This window comes from Acanthochromis polyacanthus, chromosome 18, assembly GCF_021347895.1.
Source record: "Acanthochromis polyacanthus isolate Apoly-LR-REF ecotype Palm Island chromosome 18, KAUST_Apoly_ChrSc, whole genome shotgun sequence".
NCBI classification, from domain to species: domain Eukaryota; kingdom Metazoa; phylum Chordata; class Actinopteri; family Pomacentridae; genus Acanthochromis; species Acanthochromis polyacanthus.
In genome coordinates this window covers 16841181-16855248 of record NC_067130.1, presented here as the reverse complement: position 1 = coordinate 16855248, position 14068 = coordinate 16841181, and the positions used below count along the sequence as shown (strand labels likewise).

Genomic DNA, 14068 nt, shown 5'->3' with positions numbered 1-14068 from the left:
CTGCAGGAAGTGTATAATCCCGGAGCGTGATATGCATTCCGTGTCGGTCCTAGAGTCTCTCCTTTGGGGGAAAGCGATGGAGAGATGCACATGCTGATGAGAAAACAGGGACAGGACAGACTCAAATAAGCCTGATAAGCAAGTGCCTGGGGAGGGCAGGAAACAGATTTGCTTAATTGGCACATTTGTTCCACTTGGATAGCAGCAACCAGTGTTGAACGACACCACACCTAGCGCAGCAGACCAGGCCTAGCGGGCAGTCTGTCAGGGTGGCGTCAAGGTCACCATGTTGACCATTAAACGGCAGCGAAGTTAAGCCACAAATCACATCTGCTCCGCGCCTCAGGAAGTTTCCCCAGTAACTTTTGTGTTGTTTACTATCAGTTCATTTCCAGCCAGATGAGAGGGAGCAAATAAAACGAAGCCATGAGATATTGAAAGCAGCATCAAATGGTCAGCGGGGGGTTCATGAACCAGGCGGGAGAGTTTCATTTTTCTGATAGCTTCAAGCTGTTTGAAGATGTTGACATGAGAGAGCCGACAGGCCTGGGGCATTTTGTGTTTATTTGTAGAGAGGTATCATCGTAAACTTAACACAAGTCATTCCAATTCCTCCCTGCACAAGGTCTAAAAACCCAATTATTCTGAAAGCAGATGTAATGACCTACATTTACAATCAATTCAATGGGAAGCGAAAGCGACATGAAGACGATTACAAAGCATGCAGGAGGTTTTGTTCCATCTGATTCAATTAAGGTTGATTTTCATTAACAAGCGCCCTCCTCCTTTCACTTCCCTCATGCCTGCCTCCCCTCCGTCTTCCCTCAGTCATGTATGGCCTTTTTCTCAATGCAACAATGACTTTCATGATATCACATTAAACAAATGAGCCCTCTGAATCTGACAGCTACATACTCTGGAGGCGGGGGTACCTAAACCCTTGTCGTGTCCTTGGTTTATCTCGACACCATCTCTGGAAATGTTATGTTTATCACTGAATAATTACATTTTAAGCACTTCAAATGACTTTGGATGAGAGGCTTGATGATTAATTACTCTTGGTATGGAATACTTGGGCGGTTAATGTGAGGCTAATGATTGGAAAACATTTCTTTTCCCCCCAAAGTTACTGAAGTCCTTTTTTCCTCTCCACCACTAAACTTTAAAAGCCAATTTTCACTTAACTTATTTACAGCTGGCAAGACTCATTAAGTATTTTCCTGCGTGTCATTTTAAGTAGGCTGTACAACAGAGGTTTGACAAATTTCTCCTTAAGTCAGACTTTGACATGAGCGCTTCCTACATGGTGGATAAACTAATCCCATTCATGGTTGTGACAAATACTTCCCCAATTAGTTACTGAATACATTTGGGGCAGAAAATAGGCCATGTAGTTTCAGAATCTAAGAATCCTGTTTTAAAGTTCATTAGTTGAAAGTTTCATCTTTTCCATCAGTTTGTGTTTTTTCTGTATTCGCATTTCTAGAATACTGTCAAATTGATTTTAAACAAACTTTTAATTTGTCACCAAAAAAGCCAGAATTGGACTTGATTGAATAAACTAAGTGGCACAGTTTTATCAGAAGGTTACAGCACAGGTGACATTACACATGGCTGTATTAAACAGAGAAGAAGAACAAGAAGCTTTGGCCATCCATGAATGAAAAATGGACAGCTGTGTTCAAGAACTGTTTACAAATTGTTAAATTATGCAATTGTTCTTTTGTGCCAGCTGGTATTGGACATTTTTCATGATGTCCAGAGAACACGACAATGAAAAAAAGCTGCTGATCAATCATGTAAGCCAAATGTTCACTACATCAGACCTTATTAAAAGATGTGTTGTATCTTACATTAAAACATTCTGAACAAAGTAAACACCCAACATCAAAGCAAATATAAAGACTTCTTGTTTCTTCCAAACCTTGGCATTTCCATGAACTTTTTCTAACGCAATACGTGACATTGTGAATAACATTATGAATCCCAGCTTTCGACAGCTACTGTATGCTTCCTGATGACTGCTTGATTGTTTTTGGTTATTAATTATGCTGGCAGTATTACAGCACTGATCTGTCTCCTCTTGGCTCTCTGTGCTGCTTAACTGTTTGAGAGGAACTAAAGTCGTTTCACACACCATTTCAGAGCCTCTCAACACAGAAATGAACAGTGAGAAAAATAATTCAGATTTTTATACATTCCGTTTATTTGTTTGTTCATGGTGAACTTGATAGAGACACAATAATCGCAGATAAATCAAAACCAGCTCTCCAATACATTATTGTATAATTTATAGCAAACGCGAGCAACTGTCTTCCAAAAGGTATATTTCTTTACAACTAAAATGCATTTTAATATATGTTAAGAAAGAAGAAATACATTTTCTTCCTGAAAAGAAAGACTCAGATGTCAAAGAAAATGCATCCCGTTTTTGAGACACATTGCAGCTTTACGTTAAAATATTATCCTTTTATAACACTTTTGACTAGTCCTACCCCATCTAATAGATGATTGAATGCCAAAGGAAGCACCAGTAAAGCTACAAAATAAATGGTTATTTAATTTAGCTTAAGCAACAACATTTGGGGCTGAAAAATGAGACCGACGGCAAAGTGTATTTCCTCAAATGGCCACTTGAGACTGGCTCCAAAAGTGAGTCAATTCCCACAGACCCCCATGTTAAAATGGCCAAGCTTACATAAACATGTTTACAGTCGAGTGCACAAAACTGTTTTGGTCTTGTTAATTTCCCCATTCAGGACAACTGCACAGGGGATGTATTTTTTAAATGGCTCACCAATTTAAATCATATCAAGACTCAGAATGATGCATAATTAAGGTTGTGGCTGCTTTGAATGCCAGGTGGATGCATCACAGGAGAGTCTGCGGGTCGCCTCCGCTGCAGGCACGCTCCACCCCTGTGCTCATTTTTGGAATAGCCGAGAGTTGAGAGGAGTGAGGTGCTGCCAAGATGGCGACAGCTGGAGCCACCACACTGAGCTTCAAACACACTCTTCAGGAAACCTGTGGGGACGTAGGGAGGGTCATCTATTGTTGGGTAAAGTTAATGGCTTAATTGTACAGGGAAGTCCTCTTCAGGAGATGGAAAGTCCCTAGAAGGGCTTTTATAGGACTAAAAGGGCAAGTAAAGTCCAGTAAAATAACATACTAAATGCAAAATAGAAATAGTCACGCTAGAAAATGGAATAAAACAAGCACTGAGCAAATGTACACTGATTTAGAAAAAAAGGAATTATATTTTCAATTGGCCTTGAAGAAAAGTGATTATGTAAGTAAAAGATACGTATGTTTTTGTGCTCAAAGTCAATAATACTTCAACATTAGGGTGAATAAAATGTGTATTATAAACTGCTCTGTCTATAAAAAGAAGAGCCAGTTGAAACTTGTCACCAATAAACTGAAGCAGGCTTAAGCTGTTTTACTATGATCCATTCTCTGTGGTCTGACTTACAGTGTGCACAGATTATTGCCTCTATCACTGCTGGGACAGATAATGTGGCATTCTGATTTTCATTAACATCCTACACAGCAGCCCAGTAAACTCCCGGGTGGCTTAGTTACAGCAAGATGCGGATAAAGTTCTTCCCTCTCTCACTGTTAGTGTTGCCTCCAAGAACATGAACAGAGCAGCGACATAAGGGGATTTCAAGCTGTAAAGTCGGCTGTACAGCGTTTATGTGTAAAAACAGGATACAAAGTTGGAACTCATTTCATTTGCATCTCGTCAGCCGAGCATTTATTGTCACAGCATCACAAGTTTTAATTTCCATCAGGACGCAGACTGCAGGAATATGGAGGCTTCAAATAAATATCCTGACCAAAATAAACATGCCTCAGAATACAAACAGAGTTTAACAGCTCACACTGCATCATGACCTCAATTCCCTAAAACTCAAACTGTAGCTGAGCTTCGGCTTCTCTCTGAGCCAAATTTCACAGTGCTGGTTACAAAAAAGGCTTTAACCTCTCAGCAATGCCTAAAGTCATAAAAAGAGAAAAGTACAGCCACTTCTCCAACTCTGGATGCGTTTTTCTTGGTGCAAGTCACACTTGAGGGAGCTGGATTTGTCACTGCATTATTTACTATTACCATTCTCTTTGTTAGCTGGAGTCACATTAATGAATGCATGAGGAGTTGCCTATTTGATGACCACAATGCATCGGGGAGACTCGCGGTACACCGATGCTCCATTTGTGCGAGCTGAATCATTCATCACACACGCGCGCACACACACACACACACACACACACACACACTTTTATGCACTTTATGTGTGCTTCTCGAATCCATTGCCACCTTTAAGGAGACTTAAAGCCCCAATCTACATTTTTTTGTGAGCAACATTTTATTAGTACAACAATGCAGAACTCACAATGGAGTTAGCTAAAGAAAATGTGAAATTTTTCTGAATATTCACACACAAGTGCTGATTTCTGCTTGAATTTAAGATGAGCTGTGGCTCTATTTGGTTTAGGGTAGTATATATTTTATGAGACCAGAAACATACCAAATTTACTGTTGCTAAAAATTATAATTAAGCACTGTCTGAAGCCTACAAACGTCAGAGACATACTGTAGTATGCACTGTCGCATTGTGTAAGCCTGTACTGCAGCCATGGAGTTTGCCTGTTCTACATGTGCATGCATGGATTTTCTCGGGGTACTCCGGCTTCCTCCTACAGTTCAAATGCATACTGAGGTTAATTGATCACTCTAAATTGTCCGTCAGTGTGAATGTGAGTGCAATTGTTTGTATATGTAGTCCTGTGACAGACTGGTGACCTGTCCAAGGTGTCCCCTGCTTTCACCCTAAGTCAGCTGGGATGAACTCCAGCCTCACCACGACCCTAAAGAGGATGAAGCGGTGTACAGATAATGGAGGGAGGGATGGATGGCAGAGGAAGAACTTCCAGCAGTGGAAACCAATAATAGTTTTGGCATGTCCAAATAACATGGATGCTTTCAATGTCCTGTGATGGTGTTCAGGTCTTTTGTGGCAGGTGATTTCTCTTGGATGTCTTAGGACATTACAGTAGAACTGGCCACTGACAGTGCACAACCATGAATGTTGAACAAAATAGTGAGCGTGTTCTTGTTCATACTGTTGCCATGATGTAGTGTTCTTCAGTTTTGGAGACTCTCTTAGTGAAGCCTGCTGTTTGGTCTCTGGGTCGGAGCCATAGACTCAACTCTCATCATCAGCAATGATCCTCAACATGAAGTCAGATTCAAATAAAATTCAGTGCTTCCTCATCGCGCATGATAGAATTTCAAATGCTCACCTTTGAAATGTCAGAATATGACTTCGAGAGAGCAATGGGAACAATGTATTGCACAAGAACACAACCTCGAAGGGGATAACAGCCAATTTTAAATCCTGTTTTATTTTTGCTTTTTTTGGGTGCGGTCTCAGAACTTCTTGGTCAGACCTCCTATCTCCACCTTAATAAGCTGTGTGGCAACTTGATGGCTTAGCTGCTCAGAGTTACACTCAGAATGCCGTTTTCCTTCAACAAAACTGTCAAACAAGGCAACAGAGGGTCATTTTAAACGTCTATTCTGTGCATGAATTCATGATTATGTCAGGAAAACATGATCACCAAATACTCTTCTGCAACATTACCTTCTTATTTCTACCTATTTGCACATTGTCATGCAGTTTAATAGACCTTGAAATCCAGCAATAAATCCCATTCTAAAGGATGCTTTAAATGTTACTGTCAACACTGTGACAGGCAGGCTTTGATTCAAAAATCATTGTATTTTCAGGCCTTGTTGTATAGTTACGTTTGATTGTGTAATACTGAGAATAGAGCTTTAGAAACACCTGGGAATGTGCAGGCAAAGCCGACACTCTGAACTGAAACAGTTTCTTGTGAAGTCTGCCAATAACGCATCATGTTTGAGTTTGTTTGTTTCAACATGGTACAGCTTTATTTGTTGATGGATACAAAAGCAAGACTTGCAAGATTCTCATTTTCCATGACTGATCTACAAGAGAAGTTGCTAGACAGAATACAGATTTAAGGGACTAAATTTAACTTTCAAGTTATTGAGTTTGTCGACATGTAAGCTTCGTATGTGCACAGCAAATATGTGACGAACAGCAGAGGAAAACAAAAAGAAACGCGATATCACATTTAAATATTTTAACAAATTAGAATGTTAACCAAAAAAGGCACTCTGTTGGTGGTGTATTCAAGTTGTTGCCACGACAGGAGGAAACACTATTTGTTTCACAATTTCGATTGGCACCAAGGAGCTCTGCATGGTGAGTGTGAAGCCAGATCTGAATGACATCAAGGCAAACACCTATTTGGGATGCCTTTGCCAGAGTTAAACCATATGAGATAGGTTCAAAAAGCAGAGAAAAAGCATTGATGTGATAACTTTTCACCTTGTGGTAGACATGATACCAAACAGGGGTTCAAAAACATAATCCGGATGCCTGACAAGCAGCATTTAATGCCATCATGAATCTATTTTTCTCAAGTTGCCTGCTCGAGCTGTATTTAAACGAAAGCTACAAGGTGAAATAGAGCTGTCACAAGAGGAACATTGTGCAGCAGCAACAGACTTTTGGTACAATGAAGCTCAACATAAATCCGACCGTCCGCTTCATTAATGACTTCCAACTGAAAAGTTGCTGTTTGCAAACAGGTCGTACAAGTGTGAAAAACATCACAGCAGGGCTGAGAGCAGCTGCTTGGGGCCTTGATGAAAGACGTCAGGTCCGTGTAACAACAGCTACTGTGACAAATGTGATGAAGGCTGCAGAGCTTTGGCCACAGACCCGATCTTGCAGCTGGTAAGTTACACTCATGCTATATTTACTAAGGCGCTTTATGTTTATTGCAGTAAAACAAAATATTGCAGTGGCAGTTGTTTTTTCAATGTCGTGCAGCTCTACTGCCAACATGAATGCAAATTCAGTCAAGTAAACAAAGTTAGACAAAAAAAAGAAATGAACTTAAACTAAGTTAAATGAGTTTAATATCAGCTCAACTCATATTCAATTTTCATCTCAAATCCAGTGTGCTGGAAAAGAGCCAAGATGATGAAAAATGGGTTATTGTCCCAATCATTCTGACTGTGTTGAATGTTAAGTGAAAAATCAATGTTTCTCAGCTTACTGCATTATAAAACATATAACGAACATGTCAGTTTTACTGCAGTGTTTGGAAATTACTCACCCAACACAGAGCTGAAATCATTAGCATAATAAAACATGAATTACTTATTAGTGTATGCAAAGGCCTGTCAATCAGTTCCTGAGTAATAGCGGGGTTCCAGTCCTGTGCTTTGAATTTTGCTGGTACAGCTGTCATTTTGTTTACGTATACATCACAGACTGCTCCTTTACGTAAATGCAAAGCTTCAGATGCTTGGGCACACAGGCTTTGATATTGACATATCTGCCGACTGAGCCTCCACACGGAGACGCACAACATCAGAGCGCAGCACAACACAGCACTCAACAGGACTGTCCGTGAGGCGCTCATTTTATATTCATAGTAAAAATTAAAATGGCAATGACAGGCGCTGGCTTTCAGACACACACAAACACTCAGCCTCAGAAGAAAGAGAACGGGGGTGATAGCGGGAGCGAAATGAATACATGACATCTAAATAAGTCATAGCCATACATCCTTTTACCCCAGAACATAACAGACGACGTAGCAATGCATGTATAGATAGATAGGTAACACTCCCAGTGTAAGAGTGATTGCTGTAACCTGAGCAGAGCAGCTCTGAGAATCTAAACAAATGGCATCTTCAGCTCATCATCTACAATTCTGGTTTGTACCAAAACTGAGGAGAAAAGTGCATATGTGTCTTTGATTTGCTGTGGCTGGAGAGTAACAAAACAATGCATCATGAAAACAGAGCTATACTGTGAGGAATCCAGACAGATGACGGCCCCTCTCCAGGCAACACAGGAGAAAATGTTACTTGTTTGAAGTGCAAGAAGCCCTCACCTCAGCCACAGGCACTCCCTCTGGGGGACGACAGTGCAACACAATCATGCCATTCAGAGGCACCTCAGTGCCTGGGGGTCCTGCTCAAAGTTCTTCCTCAAGTCTAGGGAAGAGAATAAAGCCGGCATTAAAGAGAATGCAGCGTGAAGGAGCAACCAAACATGCACATTAAAAGTCTAATGATTTCATGTGTGACCTTCTCTACTGGCGCAAACATATATGGACATAAAATAATAATGCTCTCTAAAAAAAAATCATGCCACTGGTATGAAGAGGAATGACCTTTTCACAGACTGCAAGATCAGTCTGGTATCAAAGTGACATGGAGTTGCTTACAGGCAATTCGGACAGTTGCCTTGCGGCTCTTGGAGGTTCCCAGGTGACTCCAGGCCACACACAAACACCAGTAGTCCTCTGGGCCATGAAAGTCCTCCACCTGCTGACGCGACACGTTGATCATCACTTCACGGATCTTCAGGCCTGCAGACAAAAGGGGTGATTGCTTAGATTAGCCTTCATTACATTGCAGGGATGATCAATCAAAGAGATGAAGATTCATAGGGACAAGATGATGAGTGAATTTTGAATCTGATAAGATTATCAGCAGTAAACAGATCTGCCATTTGCCAGGAGGAGATGGAGGAGACGCCGCTTGTCAAACCAAATACATTTCAGCGATTTTGTTTGGACAACAATTTAAACTGTACATTTAAATCCAGTCCGAATTCATAGAGCTAACCAGTCTGAATATAAATACCTGTGCCATTACTAGCCTTTTAACAAAGTTCTCTTGCAGTTTCGTCAAACAATAGAAATAGTTTGTGAGGCTTCATACCTGCGTAAACCATAATCCATTAAAACAGGAGTGACTCTAAATGCTTTCCAGGGGATGCATTAGCTGGTAAGAGGAACACATCGTCCTCATCGATTTAACAGGAAGTGTGAGCACCGTTTCCCCCCCCCACTTGGACAACATTACAAGGTCCTATAAAATAAAATAGAATAAAAGGCAAAATAGTGCAATTAAATCCTGCATATGTGCACAGATACTTTCTATTACAAATCATCTATCCCTGCAGCACAGCTTTGACTTAAAGTCACACAGGTCATTCGCTAATATCTGTATATTGTCTGTGATGCAGCCCATAATAAGCCATGCATGAGATGAGCATTTTTTGAGACAACTGATGGGAATTTAAAAGCCTGGTATATCAATTATGTCAAACTATGCACAAAAGATGACAGGCTTGGGCCATCAATGTATAATAGGGTGGCTTTATCGGGTATCGAGGAAATTGCAGCTTTCAACCGACGTGCATGATGTCTGTCTCATGCTGCAGAAACCCGAATTTCAGTCAGCCAGCTTGAACAGATTTATTAATATGTGAATAAAGAGTTATGAACAGCTAATGTTTGGCGTCTAGTGTCCAAACTCATCACTTCCCGCGGCATGCAATTAAGCCTGCACAGTAGGGATGGGGGCTGACAATCACAAACACCCCCCCCCCCGAAAGAAATTAGTACTAGAGCCTATGGATAGATTCTGGAGGTGATGTGATGCCGATTAAATATTGCAAAAGTTCAACAATGATACAGTGAAATCAGAGACACAACCAAAGCACAACAGCTAAAACAGGTGCGAAGTGTCACATGTTAAATACCTTTTTAATTTATATTGCTTTTTTTCATGCTTAATGAAATTATTTCACAATATAATCTGTCTATGAAGTCTTGTGTTCAACCAGTGTCCTTTACCCTCCTGTTGTCTCATTTACGGGCACCAAAAATACTGTTTCCTTGTCTGAAAAAAAATCCAAAATTCAGCAAAAAAATTCCCCCAGATTTCCGAAACATTTGCAAAACCTTCAGAAAGAAAATTCTAACAATTCCTTAAAAGTTTTCTTTGTAAGTTTTATTTTATACAAATCCTCCAAAATTTGACAAGAAAATACTTGTTAATATTTTCAAAAATTAGTAAAAATCCTCCAAAAAATCTTAAAAATATCAAAAGTGATTACATATATATCAGTAAAACTAATATTTTTCTTTAACATTCACAGAAGAATCAACCAAAATCCAGCAAATTTCGATGGATTTTGGTTTATTTTTTGGGGGAATGTTCTTAAACATTTTTAACATTTCTTTTTTTCACCAAAAAATGTTCAAAGATTTCCCAAAAATGCTGAAAATGTGGAGATCAGAAGTTTCACTGTGAAAATATATTTTTTTCCCCACATTTTCGAACTTTAAAACGGGTCAGTTTTGACCTGCAGGATGACACAATACATTGCATCTATTCCTCTGGACAGACATGTCAGATGGAAGAATAAGCTGTATATTAATCACAAGGTTGACTATTTGGTCCCTGGGCCCTTTCATGTCCCGAAGTTTCTTTGGGCAAAACACAAGTTGCTCTCCGACGGCAGGCTAATGCCCTGCATGGGAGGTCTGCTCCAGCGATGTGTGAATGAGAAGCACACTGTAAAGTACTTTAAAGGACCGAGCTAAGGTTAAAAGATAGCATTTAGGTTTGACTAAACAGACAAAAGTGAAGTGAAGATAACATCACTTGAATTGACAACAACTTGCTACCATTATTCGGTGTATACCAGAATGTCATCCAATGACATCCAGTGTTTCTGAATACTGCACACAGAACCTTTATTCTAGAACACTTAAAGTTTGAATTCATGCTTCTTGTTGATTTGTGAGACTTGTGGTTTCTGATAGTAAAAAAAAGTTGGCTTAAATACTTAAAAACAGTCCTTGAGGAGCTACTACTTCACAAATACAACGAAGATCACCTGGCTTTTCTTCTTTGTTGCAGTACAGCCAACAAACCTATTTACTTAAAAAAAATAAATCAATATTTGGTATCATAAGCAGTCACAAGCAGCTCTGTAACCATAGCTGGCTCTTCTTGTTTCATTGCTCTTTGCAATATTTAAAACTGGCAAGAAGCTGCCAAAAAATTACCACAGAACCATATCTTGTTTAGTCAACATTTTCTATGATGAATGAGCTCATTTGGCGTAACCTTATTGCCTTTATAAATTGTGTTTCCTCTGATTGCTACACAAAAAATGGCACCCTGTGTTTTGCCGGTTCAATGCTTTTAATGTGAGTAACAGCAGCAGAAAGCTTGGTGATTTGCATTAGTAGCATCTTAATGCAGCTCTGATACAGCTGTAGGAAGTGAACAGTAACTGTGAGGCTGTTATCAATGAGATGAACTGCAAAACATGCACATATTTTTCCTATCCCTCGTGTAGGCAGGCAATTAGAATCTAGGATGAGATGGAGGACTCCCGTCATGAATAAGGAAAAATTCTATATAGAAAGAATTACTGCACATGCTGATATGACCAGCATAACATATACAGTCAATAATGACTGATTTCCTGAATTGAATTCCCTGAATCTTACAGAAAAAAAAACTTCAGAACATAATAATTTGGATTTGATTGGCATTGATTATTGTAAATGTAGCAGCTACAGAAGCTTGTTCAATTTGAAGAAAACTAGAGGTAGATCGTCACTGATTTTCAGAACATCTAACAAGTCCTGCTTAACTACACATCTCGCAGCAGCTGTTCAAAAATCACTGTAAAGCTCGGCCTCTTGTGGCTTACTGCTTAATTACGCAGACCTACACTTGTAGAGGAACCGTCTCTCCACAGGCTTTTGCCATCACGCCGCACATTGCAGACAGCAGCTTAGACATGGGCCGGGATTAAATGAAAACTAATAATGTGAAATGAAAGGTTATCAAAGGGAGCCTAATGAAGTAATGTAAAACAGAAATGTTCTCTGAAGACACTGTAATCCTCCGCATTGACTGACTGATATTATGTACAATAAACCCCCTAACCCACCCTCCCTCCACTCCATCTACTCCTCCTTTCCACTGCTGCAAATTAGAGACCTAATCAACATGCCTGATTAAGTGAGAGTGAGGCAGATTTAACTACAGCAAAATGAAAACAAGTCTGCACTCTTGTGAGGGGGTAAATTTGTCATCTAATCATGAGGAATTTGCAGTGTCACTGTGTCACTGAGGAAGAACTCTTTTGGCCCGATGCAGCAGTGATGTAGATGAATTTGATTATATCATTCAGATATGAACAGTTTGATTTGTTTCCCTTCAGCCACTCTTCCTCGGAAAGTCACAACTCAGAAAAAACACAAGACGTCAGTTGCATGCTGATCATCAGTCAGTATGCGTGCACACAGGAGCGAGCATTCACAGGGTCAGTGTGAAGATAATCAAAGCTGACTTTCTCCTTTTTTTATTGCGGTTGAGCAGCCTGTGTGCTGCTTCCTTCCCGCCAGCCCTTGGCTCAATGGTCGGACGCAGACAAGACGATTGGACACTCTGTTCTCTGTATCTGCACCATATGAGGTGCCACAGAGTGCAGCATAATGTGACACCGAATGGATCTACGGCAATCTGACGCTCGGCAGTCGGGAGAGTTGTCCATTTCGTCCTGTATTTGTTTGGAAAAAGCTCCATGAAACATTGCAAAAGAATCATTTATAAGACTACATGTGACAGCTTTTATATCCCCATCTAAACTACAGGACATACAACCAGTGTAAGTTTGTGTAAGTGTCAGTTATACTTAACACACAACAGCTGGATTTAAAAACAACAATTATGACTTAATCAGTGGAGCCATTTCCACGTTTACAGTTTGATTCATTCACTCAAGGACAACTAAATCCAGAAGACACAAGCTCTGAGTTGATCAAAATGTCATTACTGTGAACTCGGCATTTAAGCTTTACAAGCTGGACTCAGTGTTTGTGAGGCTGTTCTTTTGTTTGTAGGCAACAACCAAGCCCTGACGTGTTGGCCCAGATAAAAGCAGCTTGTTTGCAGTTAAATAAGTCATTTAGCTTATTTTATTCACCATTAATTCTTCTAAAAAGACAAGAAAACTGATAATCAGTCAAAGATAATCCAACTTAAAGACAGAGCTCATTGTAATAAAGACACAAAAAAATATTTGTTGAGAACAATGGCTCATTGTTGACAAAAAGCTTGTTTGATTTTCTGAGTTGCAGTGAGAAATATGTGTACATTCTCTCAAATACTGGGGAGAATATCGCAAGCGATCGCTTTAAATCGTTTTCGCTTACTTGGATACAACACTAATCTCATCCTAGCGCACTAATGAGATTTAAGCAATGAACAGACATACCATGAATCACCTCAGAGCACAGCGAACGTCACAGGAGTTCAGCAGAGACGCTCAGGATACTCTCCACCAAGGGAGGTCTCAGAGAATGCAACAAAAAAACTAACTAGAGGTCAAAATATACAGAAGTTTCCAAACACTTGTAAAGACCATACATAACACACAGTCCTGAGATTCAACGGAATCCTATAAAACTTAATTTTCTATGATGAATGACTGAAAGTTACAGATTTTCTGGAAATATGATCGAACCTGCTGTTTGGCGCTTTTGGCAGCCATCCGCAAACTTCTGGTAAGTTTCTGTTTGTATCTTTCACAGTTCCTTTTGATAGAATTGGTCCAATTCAACTCAATTTGTTGACTTTCAGACATGTCCAAAGTAGTTTAAATCAATCCACTGGACTTCAAGAAAGTTCCTTGAAGACGTTTCACCTCTCATCCAAGAGGCTTCTTCAGTTCTGGTGGTGGTTGGTGTTGCCTCAGCTTTTAAACCTCTGTGAGGTGTGTCCAGGGCTATTATTCCAACGACCGATACCAAAACTCATCTGACTACTCAACGATGGTCGTTGTGAGTATCGGTGGGGTCGTTGAAATGCACAGATGTCACTGAGCCCTAGTGTGCTAATGGTGGTCATTAGCATGAGTCTGCTGAGTAGTTCTTTTGGGGAGTCATGGCTCTCCTGTGTTGAGCCATGAGCTTGTTAAGTAGCTGAACCTACACAGAGATCTTTCAGACATGGACTTTTTTCTTCAGCAGAGTCCATAGATTTTTAATGGGGTTTAAGTCAGGACTTTGAGGAGATCAGTCTTAAAGCTTTAATTCAAGCCTAATTCGGCCATTTCCTTACGATATTTCACATGTGATT

General features: G+C 40.0%; 1 protein-coding gene across 2 annotated transcripts in view; it reads right to left on the bottom strand.

Moving 5' to 3' along the window:
• The window catches only part of LOC110949472 (netrin receptor UNC5D), a 211636-nt gene that overhangs the window by 54044 nt on the left and 143524 nt on the right, over positions 1-14068 (bottom strand). The window contains exon 1 of one of the 2 annotated variants that reach the window (XM_051938483.1): positions 8002-8073. The exons of the other annotated variant lie outside the window; for it this stretch is intronic. Coding sequence (XP_051794443.1) covers positions 8002-8049 — 48 coding nt within the window. The 5' untranslated portion in view covers positions 8050-8073. Of the gene's footprint in view, positions 1-8001; positions 8074-14068 lie in introns of those variants that run through there. 2 annotated transcript variants of the gene reach the window in all.